This window comes from Pygocentrus nattereri, chromosome 10 (assembly GCF_015220715.1).
Source record: "Pygocentrus nattereri isolate fPygNat1 chromosome 10, fPygNat1.pri, whole genome shotgun sequence".
In the NCBI taxonomy this organism is placed as follows: Eukaryota; Metazoa; Chordata; class Actinopteri; order Characiformes; family Serrasalmidae; genus Pygocentrus; species Pygocentrus nattereri.
In genome coordinates, this window is record NC_051220.1 from 9,641,382 (window position 1) to 9,662,928 (window position 21,547).

Here is a 21,547-nt window from a genome sequence, read left to right on the forward strand (position 1 = left end):
CCCCAGAACTGCCCAGCACTCTAAAACTGCTCCAAATGTCAAGAGCCGCTTGTTGAGTGCATGTCATGGCCAGACATCCTCCATTCTCCTGCTGTAAACAAACACTCATTGCAATCCGATCCCAACATCAAGAAATGTCGTCCAGCTGGGCCTGAGCTTATGGTTTAAAACTAAATCTGACAATTTGCAACAGAGGACTTGGGTAAGGTGTCTAGAATGAAGAATTAATGCCCAACAACAGTTTCTGCTGTTCAAAATGGTGCCTATGCATGTAAAGGTAACTTCTGTTTGTTAACGTGACTAGTTATGGGCCACTTCTATTGGTCCACTCTATTGCTGTTTTTAAATGGGGTTAAATAACACCATTCTGAACGTTTACCATTATAATGAAATACTCAAATACATTCAGTATTATCTTTATAACAATAATGGAAAATATACAGTACAGTGCAAAAGTCAGAGACTAGAGCCTTCAAATGTTTAATTTCCAGTCAAAAAGGCCATTAAGCACAAGTTGTTTCTATTTTTCAGCATCAGGGGAAACAGAAAATTGCACTGACAAATAATATCTAACATTCTTTTCAGCCTATTTATCCTTTTCTCAGTGATGTCCTCTTGGCTGCTGCACATCCTTTCCCTTTCAGTGGTCTACCAAGCATCCCAAGTGTTTGTTAGGAGTCCTATTGTCTCCAACTCTCATTTTTGGAAACTCCGGTCTTTTCGCTCATCGCTGTTGTTAAAACAAAGCCTCATATCTCCAAAACTTTACAGGAGAACGAAAAAGCATACTTTACTTTTAATGGAAGTCTATGGACTTTTCTCCAAGTCATTCTGGGCTGCTTTTTTTGCTCCATTCATCATGAAATTTACACACAACGTAAAGAGCAACAGGCATTTTCAAAATCAGCCAAAAACTGAAACACGTCAAAAACGGAGATTCAAAGTTTTTTTTTTCTTCCAACATATCCAGTCTCCTCAGAAACACACTCCTGAAAAATGAACAGTTGGTACTTCATAGCTGTTTTGACTCGAAATTAAATCAAGGCTGGGTGGTCTCTGACTTTTGCACAGTTTTGTATAAATTTAGGAAAGAGTTTGTATGTTTAGTTCAAGAGCAAACAGATATTCTTACTTCATACGCTTCCCTAGCTTATGTTTTAAAAAGGAAGACTACAGGTATTTGGGCACAGAGTCCAAAACGAAGAAAGTATGTGCACTGTTAATGGAATAATCTTTGAGTGGTCCATGTACTCATCAGTGAGTACTGATGAAGTAAGAACTTAATTTTAGTTTGAAATGAGGGGCTGAAAACTTGTTCTTAAATGTTCTTAACTAGAACTAGTCTGGTAAGCCAGCTAACAGACTAAATGAAGCCAACAGCCTAAACAACTCCATCATTAATATCACAGGGTACTTATGGTAAGATTCACTGTAAAATGGCAACAGAAAAGTCTAAAAAGCTTTTGAACATCTCACACGCTTCAAATGCCCATGTTTCAGTCAGAAGTCGCATCAGACCCAGGCTGAGTCTGAAATGGCTCTGTACTCCCTAAACAGTTGCTAGCTTTAAAGCTTTAGTAACTCTTGCCTCTACAGCCAAACAGTACATCATTTATCGAGTGTGGATGTGGCTGAATCTCAAATGCCTATATATAAGCTGTATTTTGCACAGTTGGACTGCAGGATCCAGTATTAAGATTCCTATGTAGTTCCCCATGGTAAAATCACAGTAATAAACAGCCTCTCATGGCTTATTGGTTTAATAAATCACTGCCATTCTACAAGGCTTGAAAATGTATGTTATAATTTGGTATTTTCACACTTAAGTGCTACACCAAATGAAAGGAAAACAAAACATATCAAAGGCATCTCAAATGAATAATCTGGGTGAAACATGTATAAGTGCATAAGTACAGAATGTCATGAAAGACTTCCAGTAGTTCTGTTTAGTCACTTCGGAATCTTTGTCAGCTTTCTTAAACTGCAAAAATTGTTCTATTGCTGGCTTTGCACAAGTTTCAAAAATAAAAGTCTACAGCCTTATAGAAGTGTCTTCCCACAGGCCACATTCAAAATGGCCAAATAAAATCAGACCAAACAAAGAAAAACACTTCAAATTCTCACCTCCATGAGAAACTGAACTTTAAAGAACAGGGAATCTTCCATTTGTCTAAACGGTAACCTTCCTGTGTCTCCACATTGTATTGACCATAATGAGGTCAGGGGACATTTCTAAAGCTATTCATTTAAGACTGCGTACTGGATGTCTTTCACACATTACAGGAAGTGGATACTTTGGCAGCCTGGCCTTTCCTTTTGGTTCTATATCTGTGACCTTAACACTAATGAGTGGAAAGAGTAAATGGTCAGAGTGACCTCCATTTACGGCCCGGTTCGCATTGACCACAGTCATGGAGATGATTGTGTGACCCTCTTTGGGAAAAAAATAAATGTGTAAAAGAGTTGATGGCTATAAAAATTTTTCAAGGTCGCTGTTCGACAGGGGCAATTACTAAGTAAAAATGCTTGTGTATGGTAGTCAAGCTGTGGCATGACCTCCATTTCGCTTGGGCACTTTGAAAGGGAAAGAGGTCTGGCAAGGAAACACTTCGTGAAGAATTCGTTTTCTGCTGCCACTTCTACACCAGGGCGGCTTTAAGGGAGCACTACGCCATGAAGGCGTTTTTTAATGGAGATCTACGTGGACTCTTCACAATTCACAACTCACAATGTATAAACTCAAGTGACACTTTTTTAAAAAGGGACAATTTGTTTGCTTGAAGCTCCTTTTGGTTGTAGATGCTGCCACGTGCCACAGAGGCAGACTGAAAAGCCAGCAGAGTTGGATGTGGAGACTCTGGCAGCACAGGATACTACAACTCTGCTTATTGCGATGAAAGGAGAAGGCCTTGAAGAGGCATGCGGACCTACTCTCCATCTCAGCACGGGTATTATATTCCTCCCTTCTCCAATAAGCCCACAGAAGCTTTATTGCACATTTGCACATCAACAAACAAGATTTTTAAACTTGCCGTTGGAGCAAAGACGATACGACTTCTTGCCAAACATGACTGTCAGACAACTATGGCTGTTAAATTGTACATCGTTGCCGTCCACAGAAAAACTCCAAAATAGTAACTTTATAGGAGAAGGCAAAAACACTCCTTTCAATGCAAGTTAAATGTAAAAAGATGTTATTCCAAGTGATTTTAGAGCATTTCTATTGGTCCATCCATCATGAAATTTTCACACGACGTAAAGAACACCTGGTATGTTGAAATGACGTAGAAAAATCACTTTTTTTGGGACAGCTGCGATATACATCAAAACATCATGGATAAGCTTGTAGCGATATATGGTACAATATATAGTACCATATATACACAGCACATAATTGCACAGAAACATTGTATTTATCACTGAAAATATGTTACTGTTGAGATATTCTCAAGTCTAGTCAATATACAGTGGGGCAAAAAGTATTTAGTCAGCTACTGATTGTGCAAGTTCTCCTACTTAGAAAGACGAGAGAGGTCTGTAATTTTCATCATAGGTACACTTCAACTATGAGAGACAAAATGAGAAAAAAAAAAATCCAGGAAATCACATTGTAGGATTTTTAAAGAATTTATTTGTAAATTATGGTGGAAAATAATTATAATTATTTGGTCACCCACAAACAAGCAAGATTTCTGGCTCTCACAGACATGTAACTTCTTCTTTAAGAAGCTCTTCTGTCCTCCACTTGTTACCTGTATTAATGGCACCTGTTTGACCTCATAATCTGTATAAAATACACTTGTCCACAGCCTCAAACTGTCAGACTCCAAACTTAACCATGGCCAAGACCAAAGAGCTGTCGAAGGACACCAGGAAGAAAATTGTAGACCTGCACCAGGCTGGGAAGAGTGACTCTACAATAGGCAAGCAGGTTGGTGTCAATAAATCAACTGTGGGAGCAATTGTACGAAAATGGAAGACATACAAGACCACTGATAATCACACACAAGATAATCTCCCTCGATCTGGGGCCCCACGCAAGATCTCATCCAATGGGGTCAAAATGATCATGAGAACAAAATGGGTGAGCAAAAATCCCAGAACTACACAGAGGGACCTGATGAATGACCTGCAGAGAGCTGGGACCAAAGTAACAAAGGCTACCCTCAGTAACACACTACGCCGAGAGGGACTCAAATCCTGCAGTGCCAGGCGTGTCCCCCTGCTTAAGCCAGTACCATGTCCAAGCCCGTCTGAAGTTTGCCAGAGAGCATATGTATGATCCAGAAGAGGGTTGGGAGAATATCATGTGGTCAGATGAAATCAAAATAGAACTTTTTGGTAAAAACTCAACACGTCGTGTTTGGAGGAAGAAGAATGCTGAGTTGCATCCATACCTACTGTTAAGAATGGGGTTGGACACATCATGCTTTGGAGCTGTTTTTCTGCAAAGGGGACAGGATGACTGATCCGTGTTAAGGGAAGAATGAACGGGGCCATGTATTATGAGATTTTAAGTCAAAACCTCCTTCCATCAGTGAGAGCACTGAAGATGGAATGTGGCTGGGTCTTCCAGCATGATCCCAAACACACCGCTCGGGCAACGAAGGAGTGGGTCTGTAACGAGCATTTCAAGGTCCTGGAGTGGCCTAGCCAGTCTCCAGACCTCAACCCCATAGAAAATTTGTGGAGGGAGTTGAAAGTCTGTGTTGCCCAGCGACAGCCCCAAAACATCACTGCTCTAGAGGAGATCTGCAGGAGGAATGGGCCAAAATACCAGCTACAGTGTGTGCAAACCTGGTGAAGACTTGCAGGAAACGTTTGACCTCTGACATTGCCAACAAAGGTTATGTTACAAAGTATTGACTTGAACTTTTATTATTGACCAAATACTTATTTTCCACCATAATTTACAAATAAATTCTTTAAAAATCCTACAATGTGATTTCCTCGATTTTTTTTCTCATATTGTCTCTCATAGTTGAAGTGTACCTATGATGAAAATTAGACCTCTCTCATCTTTCTAAGTAGGAGAACTTGCACAATCAGTGGCTGACTAAATACTTTTTTGCCCCACTGTATGTACTATTTCTCATATTGAGATAGTTGTAAGCTTAGTACAGGGATATTCACTCAAAAGAGGCCCAGAATATTCTGTAATAACTCTTGCTAAGCAATCTAGCAATCTTGCTAGGACTAAGCAAAAAAAAAAAATAAACAAAACAACATGCAATGTGATCCTCAGTATATGGAGCTTTGAACAAGCCACGACGCCCCTGCATCAGAGCGTTGAGGTAGGTGGCGGACAGCCATCGCCACGTTCAACCTCTGGGTGCATACCCCTGTACTTCTTCATGTGTCTGGCAGAAAACGGAGATTACCTCGAGCATCACATGTAATGCAACCGATTACACATAAGTCAAGGTATGTAGCACTTTTTTTTGGTTCAGATTGCTTCATCCTAACAGGAGTTACAACAGAATATTCAGGGCCTCTTTCGAGTGAATCTCCCTATATCAGATTCATCAGAAATGTCAGAAAAATCAACTAGATTTGGGATAATATCACAATATTTGCAGTTTAGCTGTGTTTGGGAATTGTGCATCTGTGAGCATTCTGTTTGGGATGATTTCATTATGCCTTATGTACAGGAACACTGCATAATGGTCAGTCTATATCTAAGAGAAGGTTACAGTACAATGGGACTTTGTACTTAAGGGCTGACTTTTCCAGACCGTGGGGTCCTCACCTCTCTCAGAGCCTCGGCGTAGGAGCTCATGTCCGTCAGGATGACCAGCACATGCTTCTCACACTGATAGGCCAGATACTCGGCTGAGGTCAGCGCCAGACGTGGTGTGATGATGCGTTCAATACTGCAGAGACAGTACAGTAAGTACAGTGGCTGGTACTGTGGATACTGGCCCAGTTCAGAGTATTTAAACCCTCTCAGGAGGTGTGGCATTTCATGCATATTAGTTCATTCAACAGCTCTGTGCTTCTAATCAGAGACCAAAAAACGAATGAGGACTCACGTGGGGTCGTTGGCCAGATTGAGGAACAGACAGACGTTGTCCATGGATCCATTCTCCTCGAAATCTGACTTGAAGAAACGGGCAGTCTCCATGTTGACCTGAGAACAGTTGAGTAGAGTGAGTTACTCCATAATCCAGCTGCATGCCTTCATCTTACACATGAAAAAAAAAGACTTCAGAATGATTAAACCCTAATTCACAGGAGACACCATACATCACATCTGTAGCTACATCACGCAAGTGCCTTATGTGTAAATATCAGCTCATTTAAAAGAGCCTGTGCCATGGAGAACTGCATTTTGCACGCACACACACACACACAGCCCCCTTTGCAGCAAAATAGTAAAATAATAAAGCAGTGCTGATCATTCTAACACAATTTCAACAATAAATGGTCTTAAACACTGGAGTTAATGTAGAACTGCTAATTCACCCTTTAACCCTGAAGACTGCTAGTCACCACAGCAATGCAGACAACATCTTGCCTAGCTAGTAGCTAGAGAAAGATTTAAGACAAACATTGACCGTTTCTTTTCAGATTAAATGTGTCAGGAAACCTGCTGGAGTGATTATAAAGTGCATTCACCTTGAAGTTATCAAAACACCAAGAAGTTGTGAGGCTGTAGTCAGCTAGTCATTCACCAGCTTCCTGTTTGAATTTACTCATTCCTTCAGTAACTAAGAACTCCAAGACTGAACTTCTAGCAGGCCCACAAGACCAGACTGTAACTAGTATACTACATTTTAGCTAACAAGCTTTCCAGATCAAGCTGGAACGTAAGTGCACGTTTAGTAAATACACTCTTCTATAAGACCATCTTTTCGGCTTTTTTTTTTTACTAGCTAGACGAGATTGTTGTATGCGTTGCCAAAGTGACCAGCAGTCTGTGCACAAACCTATAGGGTTAAAGGGGTTAAAGGGTAAATAAGAATTTATAACCTACTTCATCTTCAGCGTTTAAGACAATTTATTGTTAAAACTGTTGAATGATCAGCAGATCTATTTTACTGCAAAGGAGGATTATTTTATTTTTATCTAAAAACAGACTCCTGTACTAGACTAGAACCTATTGGCAGGATTTTGGCCACTGAGAATAGAAGCAAAAATGTATTCGATATAACCTGAGGTGCTTTCTACAGCTTTTACAGCACACAGTTCGTAAAAAGTTATGGACATGATGAATTCGGATGGAACCACAATCACTCTGCTAAGAATTATATTACCGCACCCCACTATGTTTAACAAATCCATGTAGTACACACTCCGGGTATCTCACAGTACTGGAAACAGAGAGATTCTGTCCATTTTCGGAATGCTGTTCAAATAAGCCCCTCCAAAAGGTAATTTCCTGGCAGAGGAAAGCCCACACCTTTCAGAGGCAGGTTTAACGCTGCAGTCAGGCTGCGCATGAAATCAGGATATAGTGTTACAGCGAGTGAATGGAGAACGCATTAAGCACAAAATCAACTTGGGCGCAGTGAACAACAGCAGGAGAAGCCCAGGTCAGTGACATCACAGAGTCAGGTTAATGGAGGCCCTCCACACCTGAGTGTCTGAATGTGTGGAAGAACACGACACCTGACCCCCATAACGCTGACCACTGAGGCCACAGTAACAACAGGGTTACAGGAGGTGGAGCAGGAGGGTTAGGTGGGGTTAATGGGGGGATTAAGTCACACGGACACAAAGGACTTTTTGTCTGTGTCTAGACATGGACAAAGCCTAGTCTCGGACCAAGATGAGCCTACAGGAGAGTGTCAGCACATCCCCAGTCAAAGTAGATGTGCCGTTGATTTTCTAAGCGAAAATAAGTCAACACACCCACTACCGTGAACACACTTAGATGTTTTCTGCAAATTTTTGTATATGACTTCTATGTATTTGATGAGTTTAACCAATTGAAACCTGAAATATAACAATACTTAAGCTTGCACAGGCTAGACTGTATGTTTCACATCTTAAATTCAGAAAATAAACAGTAATTGTGTATTAATATGTGCAGATGTGTTCCCTTAGTTTCATTTAGAAAATAAAGAAAATGTAATCGGACTGCGAGCACCCAAACATTTGCATACAACGGTATGTGCTCATATGATTTTATATATGTAGAGTATTTATACACAACATGTCAATCATCCATTAATGTAAATAAGTTTTAAACCAGCTTTTAAATACGTTTTTTTTTTTTTGGATTTACTACTCTTTCTTTCAACATTCCACATGAAAGCACACACATGTAGGCTTAGTGGTGGTTTTGGGTAGTACATAAAAAGGCCATATTTGTGTTGTAGTCATGGTGACCCCTGGTTCCTATCACCACCACTGTAAAGACATCTAAGTCTCTACAATCAGCCATTTCACACCAAACCACTCTGAATGACTTACCATCTCCACCACAGAATCCTGCTGAACATCTTGGAAAATTGGTGGACTTTCCCTCTAAGCCTAGTTGTGTACTGTGGTGTAATCACTGTACTGTAATATGATAACACTTATTATGTGTTGTCCAGTAAACTGCTGAGACCCTGGAATAATGCATTTCATAGACCAGATGTCTTCAAATCCACACTGAAGGCTGATTTGGTCAGCGGCCGATAGAAGAGACTAATCTGATTGAGACTATTCGGAATACAGTTTCTATCCGACTTAACAAGCAGGGTAATCCTGTAAATAAATGTTAAATAGAATAATAACAACTGTGTAAATGTCTGTATCCGATTACATTCCCACTCGGAAAGTTTAAGTATGTTCTGCGCATGGGCATCAAGTCATAGTGAAAGTTTATAACATTCAACATGGTGGAGCAGAAACTGGTCTGCAGAGGAGACGAACTTTATGCTTTGAGCTGTAAAAGATGGAGGTGCAACGGGCGTCCAGCTTATGTGTCTCAGAGTGCGACGTCTTCCTCTCGCCGTCTTGAATAAATACATCTGAAGTATGTTTTCCTGAGCCAGCTAAAAACTCAGGTAACTCATTGCTGCTTGTTGAACTCTGACTGGACTCATGTGATGCTGGTTGTCATGGTAACATCTACACTAACTGGTACTCCATGCAATCGCATAATGTTGGATCAGATTACTTGTGTGCAAGAAACGGAGATTTTCACCAGATTATTCAGCAGAGTGAGCATATACCTCAGTCTTGATCTATAATTGGAATGTATTCATTAGTGACCAATCAGTTAGAGAAACAGCTCAATTAACCCCTTAAACTCTCAGGTTTATTACATACTACAGCGTATTATTGAGTAACTACATGGACTACAATGCAGGCTGAGCTATTCTTAAGTTATAGAAGTGTGTAGTAAAACTTTGGATGATTCGGTGGCTATTAAGGCTATATTCACATTTTAAGCATCATTGCTTAAATCAGATTTTTTAATCCAATCTCTGAGAGGATGGCTCAAACAGGTTTAGGTAAGTGATTCAAATTTGTCATTAATATGAACGAAAGGGCATTCTGAAATTACTCACATCCTATCAGTAACATCACACAAATTAATCACACCCATCACATGTTGTAATGTTGAATGATGGCGCACGCACAGTGGTGGGAAGCACAGGAATTCCAATGTATGAGTTTACATTAAGGTTGCATGGACACGAATGTGGTAAGGGTCCAATCTAGGACCACATATGAAAGTGGCTCAGGTTGGATTTGAAAACATCAGATGTGTGTGTCCACACAGCCCTGAAAACATCAGATCTGAGTCACACTGGGGCAAAAAAATTAAATCGGATTTGTGCCACTTCAACCTGGTAATGTGAACTTTGCCTTAAGGCATCAACAACCAGTGATTATGAAATCCAGGACTGGAAACTGGAGTCAAGGTGCAGATTTGAAAACCTCTTCACAGACAAACAGAAGGACAAACTGAATAGATGTAAGCACTCACTCCCATAGCAGCAAAGACGATGGCGAAGTTGTCAGCACTGTAATCCATGACATCCTTCGACTTCTGTACCAAACCAGCCTGACGACAGATCTGAGCAGCAATCTAAGAGGGAAAAAAAAGAAAAAAATTTAATATTTTCAAGCAAAAACAGATTTCAGTCATTCATTTATGTATTAATATACCTATTTATGGAAACGTATTCCACAGAAATGACTAGTGATGCACTCAAAACACACCTGCCTAAAAACCAAAAACTGTTGATGTTTTTTTAAACTTTCCATTTTATTTACGCTTTTGAATGAAAAAGTGTTTGTTTAACTGCTTTTTTTTAATTTGCTGTTGAAAGACATGTACCAAACATCAAAAAATACAAGGTAATAAAGAAAAACTTGCAAAGAAAATGAATAGCATTTTTAATTACACTCTCGTTTTCATCACCATTAAAATGATTTGATAAGTTTTAGATTCAGACTCTTTGTTGTAGCTCGATTCAGTGTATAGTATAAATAAAACAAAAAACACAAATATAGATTAAAGCAGAAGCAGATTAAATCGTTCAAAAGGTGAACAAAGAATTCAATCTGGCTCAACGGGGATAAAAATGAGACCACCAAACAACATTCAGCAAAAATTTAAATCAAAACCTCATCAAGTTAAAATAGTAAATCGGGGGGTGGGGGCTGGTGGAATTGCTGGTCGTTTATGCTTTAACATACATCTGTGTGTGTGCGTGTGTGTGTGAGTAATTTCACGCTTATCACTTAACGTAATTGTCCTGTATGTCTGATCTGGTCTGACCCGTGAATGAACTCTGACCCACAACACCTGTTTCTTTAAGGGGATAAAAACGGCCATGACCTCGCCAGCCGTGCTTAATCAAACCGCTAACTTCTCTTTGTCCTTTTTTTAATATCATTTAAACGACAACAGGACCACTGATGGTTCTATAATAGATCAGATTTATGCTGCTTAATATCTGTTTTACTCTCATTTCTTTGCTGCTCTTTATTTAAGGCTTCAGCTCTAATGCTTATAAAAGATGCTGTTTGTTATAAGCACCAACACACAATGCAACACACAACACATCCTCAACATTTGCTCTAACAAACATTTGCCCCCCCCCCCCCCCCCCCCCCCCCCAATGAATGTTAAGTAAAATAAATGGCAGTTATGCATTAAAATGCAGCAGAAGTATGTTCTCTGCAGAGGATGTGCCAACTTATTTTCACCAAAACATCAACAAACACGTCATTTGACCAGGAGTTCCCAAACATTTAATATAACAGTGTTTTTCTGTTTATTTCCAATTATTTCCAGTAGTCATCATCATATTCATAGATATTTTACTCCTTATTGGCCTCCAAAAAAAATGTAATGCTAGCAAAGGTGGTAATTAAACCTGCCATTCTGTTCACTCTTCAGCAAATTATGCCTACACACACACACAAACACGTTCCCACGGACCCAACAGCCAAATACCCCTCGGCCACTGCTCCACAGTTTATTATGGTATGTTCATGTGAGAGCGAGAGGGTGTTAATGAGGCCTCTAAAAGGGTGATGGTTCGGACAGGACAGCCACCTCAAGCGTTAAAATCCCACCGCAGAGTAACTGACCCGTCAGAGTCATTCGGTCATTCACACAGGATCATAATCCCCCTACAGCCCACCTGCTCGACCCCCTGTGCCGTGGCTATGAACAGAAATTATATTATTTATTACACACCATAAACACAGTGCTGCACAAAAGTCAGAGTCCATTTCATTTCAAGTCAAAACAGCTGTTAAGTAGAAGTTACTCATTTTCAGGAGATGATTCTGAGGAGGTGAGATAAGAACACCCACTTACCTATGGGAGGATACAGCCCAAGAAAAATAAGTGAACAAACCTTTCCAAAATTGGAGTTCAAAACCATAAACGACCTGGCAGACTTCAAAGCTGCCCCCATCAGATAGACAGCACTTAAAAGTGCCACATAATGATAAACTATATTTGCATTGGAACAGCTGAATAATGAGAGTTTAGTACATAAAGCTAACATATGTGAACCTCAAACAGTACAAAGGACGGCAATAAAACAGGCCATTTCCAACATCCTAAACTGTTACAGTCTTGACCAAAATTTACATACACAAGCCCACGTTCTAGCCCAGCAGGCAGTGTGAAGAACGGAATAACGGCAACGGAACAACAGCAATGAAAATGCCAGACTATCTATAGAAATGTGTTCCATGCTGTGAAGAGATGTCTGCACTTTTCAGTGGGTATGGATGATGTTCAAACAAGGCTGCAGTTGGCTTCCTATTATCCAAAGTAATCAAAATGTTCCTTTCCACCTTAAACGGTACAGCTTGCACATGTGCCAGAATGTACATGTGGCACCACTTAAACTGGAACTAAAAATTCACAAAACAAGCTGGTGAATAGGACCTTCAGCTCCCATATATTTCATTCAGAGCTGTTAGTTTGCTCTGCACATTTCACTCCAGACAGTTTCTCAAACCTCATCAAGCAGCTTCCCTCAGCGTTTGACCCTGAAGAGACAGAGGAGCGGTTCCACCTTTATTAGCATCACAACAGCAACCTGTGAGCAGGCATGCTGTGTGACGTTATCCACTGTTTGACGGTTGATGCAGATCATCTTAAACTGAAAGCTTCATAGCGAGCCAAGACCTTTAATTTACTTTGTGTTGTTATCAAGGTTGAAAGCGAGTAGCTAGTGTAGGTAACCTTAGCTACTAGGCAAGCTAACTAAATTGCATTCATTTCATTTTCTTGCCATGTCGATTGCAGCACCACAGGCGGAAAACAATTAAAGCTCCTGCATCTAATAACAGCAATCAGGGGCTTCTGTCTCTCGCATGCACTCGTTCAGGCATATGCACGTAGACGCACACTAGGAATCACCTGTCCACTCTGCGCAGGAACGTGCTGAGAAACAGCAGCGGGTTACAACTGGCCAAATGTAAACGCGTCTCCTGCGGTTTAATAACTGCAGTACCATAAACAGCGTGTTAGACTGTTCTCTCGTTCAGCCGGGCACTGAGACACTAGCAAAAATCAACAGCTCAGAAATGAGCAACAAATTCTATTATAATCTAATGGAGATAATAAAAAAAAAAAAAAAAAGAGTTTCACTGAATGCCACCCACAAGCTGCTGATGTTGTTCACTGGGGGTTCATGGAAAACGTGGCTCTGTTCTGAGGTCTTCCAAAGCAGGGGTGTTGAACTCAACCATTAACAAGGCCGTATTTAAAAAAATCTGAACTAATCTGAAGTCAGGCTGTGTTTAAAGGTTGTTTTTCCTTAACATTTTGCTATGACCCCAACTGGCCATTATTTATTCATTAATATGCCAAAACTACAACAGCAAAAATACGCACCAAATACATAATTGATTCAAAAATAATTTTAAGTAAAAACAAATAGTTTCATATAAAACAATAGACTACATTCGCTGCAGATCACTGTTAAACCTTTTTAAATGTCCCCATACAGCAGAACACCTGGCATCTTTTTTGTTTGTTTTTGTGGTGCTGTCCCATAGATCATTGTTGGGGAGGGGGTGGGAGCACATATGCTGCAGTGCATGCTGGGGACTATAGTGCAGTTCATGGTGAAAAGGGCCAACATTAACAGAAAAAAAAAAAAATTGTAGGCCAAATAGGATTGTGCTGATGTAGCCCAGATTTCTGTGTTTTATAAATGTTTATGTATTGTTATCAACATCAGAAGATTTGTATTTGAAAAATATCAAAAATCAGTATTGGCACACAACTCCCATATCGGTGCATCTCCAATTTAAACTTCTTAAAATCAGCATTGATGATGTTTTCAACAATATGAATAAGTACACACCTCATTATGTGGAAGTCCAGCAGCAGAGAAGATGGGAATTTTCTGTCCTCTGGCGATGCTGTTCATGCCGTCGATGGCCGAGATGCCAGTCTGGATCATCTCCTCTGGATAGATACGGCACTGAGGGTTGATGGGCTGGCCTAAGAGATGTCAAAGGTCAAAGGGTGGTCAATAACACTCAGTGTGCTTATGGGTGACTTATTTTTGCTGAGTGAGAATAATTGAATAAATAATAGTTCAATGAAAGCTGAGCTGGATAAAGTGAAGGAACTGAAGGTTTACCCATGATGTCTAGGTAATCCTCAGCCAGCACGATGGGGCCGCGGTCAATGGGTTTACCGGAGCCATTGAAGACACGTCCTGCAGGAAAAATGACCAGGACACAATAATCAGACTAAAGCACAATCACAGGTATATGAAGCCATTACTCCAAATATCCCCTTTCTTTTCACGCCTATTGATCGTGTAAGTTTTAAGCATGGTTTTACCACATTTGCACCAATTGTGCATGCTTACCCAGCATGTCTTCAGATACAGGCGTGCGCAGAATGTCACCTGTGAACTCGCATGCAGTCTTCTTAGCATCAATCCCTGAGGTCCCTTCAAACACCTGCAGATTGCAAAACAGACATGGAAAAAAAAACATGACTCATCTGTAGATGACTGAACTAAGTCACTGGAAAGTAAATTCAGTGTAATTTTTAATTTTCAAGGACAAGAGCTACCCCCAAAAATGGGTAACTGATTGCTTTAAAATGAAAAATCAACCATGACATGTACAAATCTGCATGCAAGTGCACTGAATCTTGTAACTGGCACTGGTCTTTTCTCTGTGGACGGGTCAAAAATGACAGTACTTCACTGGAACTGGAGACTGAACTTTCTGCAGTTAATAAACTTTCACAAAATTTGTACACAACATTCACACCATTTTTAAAAGTGACCAAAACACGACAATCTGGCAACCCTGACAGGCAACCAAACGTACTGGTGATGAGCACTGCAGGAGAGCTGAGGATCAGCATCGTTATAAGCACATTGTCTTAAAAACTGAACAATATTTATTTACTTCTGATATCTGGTAAGTTGGAAGACCAGTTTGGCCAAAAAAACTAAATTCCACTGAAATACCATCAACTACTATTAGTTTTTACTTAACATTTCACACACTTCACTGCAGTAAATACAGTACCAATGAGGTTCTCGTTGATTAGAGCTCTTTAATTGCTTACGACATCTATGAAAAAACTATGTGATCTATTAAAACAGAATTTATCACAGTAATTATATATATATATATATATATATATATATATATAGTCCTACTTGCCCAGCCACAGTGGGACAGTCACTCAACATTACTTCTACTGGGTGCCGATTGGTTGGCATTCCTGCTACTGAGTGCTGACTGGTCAGCATTCCTGCTAATGAGCGCTGACTGTGACAGTTATTTAAATTACTTTTTCAAATATTTTAATTATCTTAATTCACTGAATATTCACTGCAACCCTAATGCACTTTGTTTTTTTTATCTATTTGATTGCAGCAATCATGGTCCTCACCAAATTACAGAAGCATTTCACTAGCTAAATAGGTGGTTACAGAACAAGTTAGTTGATAAATCCTGCTCATCACTAGCCGCAGCCCAAAAATACTCTTAAGCCTAGCTCTTACAGTTGGTCCACAGTCACTGTATTGACAAAATAAATGCTACCCTGTGTCCCTCCAAATTCAGTTGGCAGGAGAACACAATGCATTCACAGACCAAAGAAAGATTTTTCAGCTGCAACTCAGGGCAAAAGAAAGAAACCTACAGAAGAAAAACAATGTGCTACACTCAGGACTTTCCTCCTTCATTAGTCAGTCAATATGGTGCGGTTAGATTGGTTTCAACGGGCTTGATTAAATCTTTGCACCCAAGGCCGCAAATATTAGGTAAATCCACTTACTGAAATTATCTCTACTCATACATAAACACAAATGCTCGTTAGACATACTCAGATTAACTAGTCATGTGATGGAACCAGGATGTTTAAAGAACCGCCCTAGTTTAGCAACATATATGCCTTTACCCATTTCCTCTTTACCACTTCCACTGTGGAAAACCCACACAATGGACAGATGAGTAACAGTCACTTGAGAAATGTTTCATGGCCATTTAATATACACACACATCTTTCCTACTCTGGCTAAGTCTACACTGAGAGCAGAGCTGCAACAAGTAGACGATGAAATCAACGGAGGAAAAAAGATTATTGCATCTTTTTCTTTAAAATGAGCACATCATGTTCATATGATCCACACAGTCATTCTGACAGACTGTTATTCACTACAGGAACTGTAGGGGGTGATATGGCTTCTACTGTTTCATTTAAAAAGCCTCTATAATGTTCATATGATCCACACAGTCATTCTGACAGACTGTTATTCACTCCAGGAACTGTAGGGGGCGATATGGCTTCTACTGTTTCATTTAAAAAGCGCTTTATAATGTTCATATGATCTACACAGTCATTCTGACAGACTGTAATACACACACACACACACACACACACACACACACACACACACATACACATACATATACATATATATATATATATATATATATATATATATATATATATATATATAGCACAGATGGACCATAGAATTCTAAAAGGTGCCAAAAGCAGTAGTGGACGATTAATCTTATAACAGTTGACAGAACGACTGATTACAGGAATCATTAGTTGCAGCTTTACCTGTAATGAAACAATCCAACTGTAAATTAATCGACGCTCAGCATTTCAAAATGACAGCTGTGTGTTTTCTTTTTTAAGTCGAGGTCATCAGAACAGCTGAAGTAGAGGCTTAAATGAGACCCTGCAGTCGTACCTGAACTACAGCCTTACTGCCGATCACCTCCAGGACCTGACCACTCCTCCTGGTACCATCTGGCAAAGTGAGGTGGACGATCTCAGCATAACGAGGAAACTAGAGAGAAAAAGAGAGAAAGAAAGACAGAAAGCAAGAAAGACAAAAAGAAAGGCAGAAAGAAAAGCATAAAGAAAGAAAAGAAATAAAGGCAGAAAGGCAGAAAGAAAGACAAATAAAAAAGGCAGAAAGACAGAAAGAAAGAAAAAAGGCAGGGAGGCAGAAAGAAAGTCAGAAATAAAAAGAGAAGGTAAGAAGGAAAGAAAGGCAGAAAGAAAGGAACACAGCAGGATGGGAAGAAAAAAAATAAAGAAAGAGTGAACAAACAAGAGAAAAAGAGTGACGTTAAGAAACAGAGACGCAGAAAAGAAAGACAGAGGGAGAAAGAGAGCAACAGAAAAAGAACAAAACAGGAAGGTTAACATCAATCAGGTGCCAACATCAAAGAGTGAAGGTCCAAACATTTAAAAGACAAACTGATGAAAATACAAAATAAATAAATAAATAAATAAATCAAATCTTACTTTGACATTGTCCAAAATGACCAGGGGGCCGTTAACACCCGACACAGTGGTGTACGCTGAGGAAAAAACAGAAATACATGAATAATACTGAAGATTCTTTTGACAAAATATCACTATACCAGGGTATTTGATGATATCTGACAAAGTTATTATTGCAAAACAGACATCATTTACACAAAACTAAAAATCAATATTGATACACACACACACACACACACACACACACACACACACACACACACACACACACACACACACACACACACACACACGCGCGCATCATCCAGCACTCTAAAGATTTCGTACTCAGGTGAGTCTCCTGTTCCAGCGCCACAGTAAAAACGGCTCTTTTATGGGACAAAATTCACCCCGAGAACCTTCAGTCACACAGCCACACACACACACACTGCCTGTCCTACAACACCTGTGCGTCTAATTGCACACAGTGACCTTTACAGAAGCATCATAATTGACTTTCTGTGCATTTCCGTGTGCAAATGTCAGGGCCGGCCGGGTCCCCTCTCCGCAGGCGCAAAGACAGGGACTCGGTCCTCAATCTGCCAAAACCCAAGCACGACCCTGCCCCGTTCACACAGGCACAGTGAATGCCAATTTTTCACCCTCAACCAACCATCACCTTTCCATAGCTCGTCTGTCATTTATCGGCCTGAAGTCTGAGTGTAATGCATCAGAAATAACAGACATTAGAGGGAGAGAGGCTGGAACCGTTTCTTTCTCAGGGGGAATGTGTAATAAAAGCTCTAACGGAGGAAAAGAAGGAGTGTACGGAGCATTACACACGGACTGTAGCGGCAACTGGAAGAGCATGGGAGGTGCTGAAGCCTGTTCCAGAATTAAAGCGAAAGGTTGACAGTCCGGTGGAAAATTAAGTTTATGAGCTGAAGTTTACCCCAAACGTAGTTAACCAACCAAGACAAGTCTGGTGACTGAAGTTTGCTTCTTTGGAGCTACGAGGCCAATGTAGCTGAGTAATGGACACCAGTTAGCACTGTGTGAGCTGTAGACCTAAAACACTCAGCAGCACTGCTGTGTCTGATCCACTCAGACCAGCACAACATACACTAACACACCACCACCATGTGATCCAGCACCCAAATTATACCGGCTCTGTGAGGGTCCAAGTCAGTGGAACCAGATGTTTTTTGCAAGTTGTTTTTAGTCATTGCCGTTTGTCCATTCATCATGAAATGTCCACATAATGTAAAGGACAAAAGGTAAATTATATCAAAAACTGAAAACCATAGTTTTTGTTCCGACAGCAATAATCAAGATTTATATTTATATTTATATGCTGCTACATACATATATACACACACACACACACACACACACACACACACCCACCCACCCACCCACCCACCACCCAGAGCACCAGATAGCAGCATAGCTTCGCAGCATCTGTACTGCAATCATTCAATCAAAGGAAGAATGAAAAAATTGTTTCTAAGAGGTGAAACCTTAAAATATCAAGTGTCACTTTTTACAAACAAATAAAAAAAGCCCAAACACACAAAATCTGACCATGTGAATGGCTTTATTTTATAATGTATTTACTGAATGTAGGAATTGAATGTTCAGGCAACACTGCACTAATCTGCATTTTACTAAATTTACTGTATTCATAATCCTACAGAAATAACTTGCATAATAAATTACACTTCTCTGTAATGCTAATCCAGGCAGATTTAGTCCCAAATTCTGCATTTTACACATGTTTCTGTATCAGAAATTAACAGATATGTACATTAAAAAGATCGGATATTAGCTTCAGCGCATCTCAAACTAAAACATTTCCCTGGTGCTAAAGCGAACACTCACTCTAAAGTCCTGGCCTCCAAGACCAACTTCAACATACAAGCTGTTAGCAGCTTAAACATTTGTATATAAGCTGAAGCGGACCAGCAAAATAAAGTGAGACCAAAAAAACAAAAACTTCAACTACACCAAAAACAACACAGCATTCAAGGAAATACTTCAATGAAAACTGAACACACACACACACACACACACACACACACACACACACACACTGCAGGTGTGTGTCCTGGGTGGGCCTGGGTGGGCGGCCGTCTTTAGCAGAAGCCCTAACAATAGCAGCAGAGACGGGGTGTGGTCTTCACTTTAGCTTTCCCCTCGTTCTGGGGAAACATTAGCTACTCTGTCACCAGAGCCAATGTGCTGTCTCTCTGTCCTGGCTTCTGAGTGGACGGAGCAGCAGAGGTCAGCTCTGGCTTGTTCTGGGTCGTCCATCAGGGTCTCCATGTGTCCCAGGGTGTTTAGACATGATGAATGAGTGTGTGAGCGTGTGTGTTGTAAGCCCATCAGTGTGTTGGGTTTTTGTGTGTGAGGCGTCACTCATATCAAAGCCCGGCGGAAATGAGGCCTGGCTTTAACGCCTTAAACTGCAGCTCAACAGGGAGCATCCATTCTGCCTCTAATTAGCCTGGAAAGCACTGAATACGTCGCTAACACACACACACACACACACACACACACCTGCACTTCACACCCAATTAGTAACATAGGTTGAGAAGGAGGGAGAAAGGAGGGAGGGATCAGAAGGAAGGAAAGAAAAAGATATTTCTGTTTTGGTCAACTCCTGTTAGCCTATATTGTCCAGACACTAATAGCACGTAAGCTTTTCATTACAGAGGATCAGACAATGAAAAAACATCAGAGCCGGTTTGTTTTGGTCAACGTCCTCAACTTTTACAGATTCTATTGTCCAGTTCAGACACTGATAACACCTATGCTATTACACAGAGTTCATTATTATATTGTTTGTGTATTGGAGTTATATTGTTTTGTTTAGGTCAAATTTTTGTTAGCCTGCACTGCCCGGTTCAAACATTACTAGCTCATCAGACTTGGCAAACTCTTAAATAACAAGAGATAAAATAAAAGACTTTAATTTTTGGTCAGCTCTTGCTATTTTGCTAGCTTACATTAACCACAGCACATTAAGTGAGAAAGTTTTAAACTGACGACTCAATGACCAAAATAATAATAATAATATAAATCATACATAAAACATTTCTAGTTGGCTGTAGCTCAGTCTGAAAAGCAGTTTTAAGAAATCCTTATGTGGTCCAAGACAGTCTAAGCCACCAACTGTACACTTTTAAATAATGCAATAATATTAAAAAGACTCTTAGTTTACATTATACAGTTTATAGCATTAATGTTTTTTTTTTTTTTTTTGCTTTGGTCGGCTCTTGCAAAGTTGCTAGCATCATTCATTCATTAACACTATTAATGCTTAAAGCTATTTTTTCTTTTGGTAAACGTCCATGTTCTTACTTTGCTCAACTTCTGTTAGTCTATTCTAACCAGTTCAGACCCCAGCTGCACGCTGGCTATTAATTATAAAGGGTTAAACAATTAAATAAGATTCTAATTCTTTTTCGCTTCTATTCTCACGTTCACGATCGATTAATAGAGGGTTAAATAAAGAAATAACACTGTTGTGTTGGTAAATATCCAATAACATTCACTATCCAGTTCGGAAACCTATAACTTATAATATTAGACATTTTATTTGTTTACATCATCTAGAACAGACACTGACAGCAGTGTACACTCTTTACTAATGCAATAATATTAAAGAGATCTGTTTAACTTCACTTAGATCACATTTTCCTAAATCCAGTTTATTTACTAATGAATGCATTACCACTAAAATAAAGCAATGACATTAATGGTTTTTGTTTAGGTCAACTTGTTGAACTATATTATCCAGTTCAAGCAGTTATTCAGCTAGTCACTGATGTGCACTGCTATGAATGAATAAATAAATAAATAAATAAATAAATAAAATTAATCAACACAAACCAGTTTCACATATCAAGACTCTCTTTGATGTTTTTTTTAAAGCCAAAAGAGGCACAACAAGTTCTTTCTGTCTTAGTGGGCTGTTTTCACTTTTGGCCAGACAGCAAGCTCTAAGTTATAAAATCTACTGCCTCAAACATTTTTTTTAAAGCTGTATACAATTTAATTCAACTTCAAAACAGGTATCAAACATACAAAAGTCATGAAACTACATGAGAAGCACATATACTGCTTAAACTAGTCATAATATACGTATGAAAGACCATCACAAGCAGCCTCTCCTGCAGACCCCCTTCGCTTTTCTGTGACTGTGGCTCAGCGAGGACACGAAAGCTGACAGATTTGTCTCGTTTCAAGCGGGAAAATGATTCAGCTGTGCGCGAAGGCTTCGCTAACGTTGAAACAAGGCCGATTTTAGCAACTGAGCCTGTGAAGTATTAATAATTCACTGCTCACTCGATCAGACAC

At 39.8% G+C, this 21,547-nt stretch overlaps 1 protein-coding gene across 1 annotated transcript in view; it reads right to left on the minus strand.

Moving 5' to 3' along the window:
* The window catches only part of atp6v1ba (ATPase, H+ transporting, lysosomal, V1 subunit B, member a), a 55,235-nt gene that overhangs the window by 14,963 nt on the left and 18,725 nt on the right, over positions 1-21,547 (minus strand). The window contains exons 2-9 of the mRNA XM_017704990.2: positions 17,228-17,283; positions 16,665-16,763; positions 14,304-14,397; positions 14,070-14,147; positions 13,788-13,927; positions 9,929-10,030; positions 6,033-6,130; positions 5,750-5,873 (exon numbers count right to left, since the gene is read on the minus strand). Of these exons, the coding sequence (XP_017560479.1) occupies positions 5,750-5,873; positions 6,033-6,130; positions 9,929-10,030; positions 13,788-13,927; positions 14,070-14,147; positions 14,304-14,397; positions 16,665-16,763; positions 17,228-17,283 (791 nt within the window). The remainder of the gene's footprint in view (positions 1-5,749; positions 5,874-6,032; positions 6,131-9,928; positions 10,031-13,787; positions 13,928-14,069; positions 14,148-14,303; positions 14,398-16,664; positions 16,764-17,227; positions 17,284-21,547) is intronic.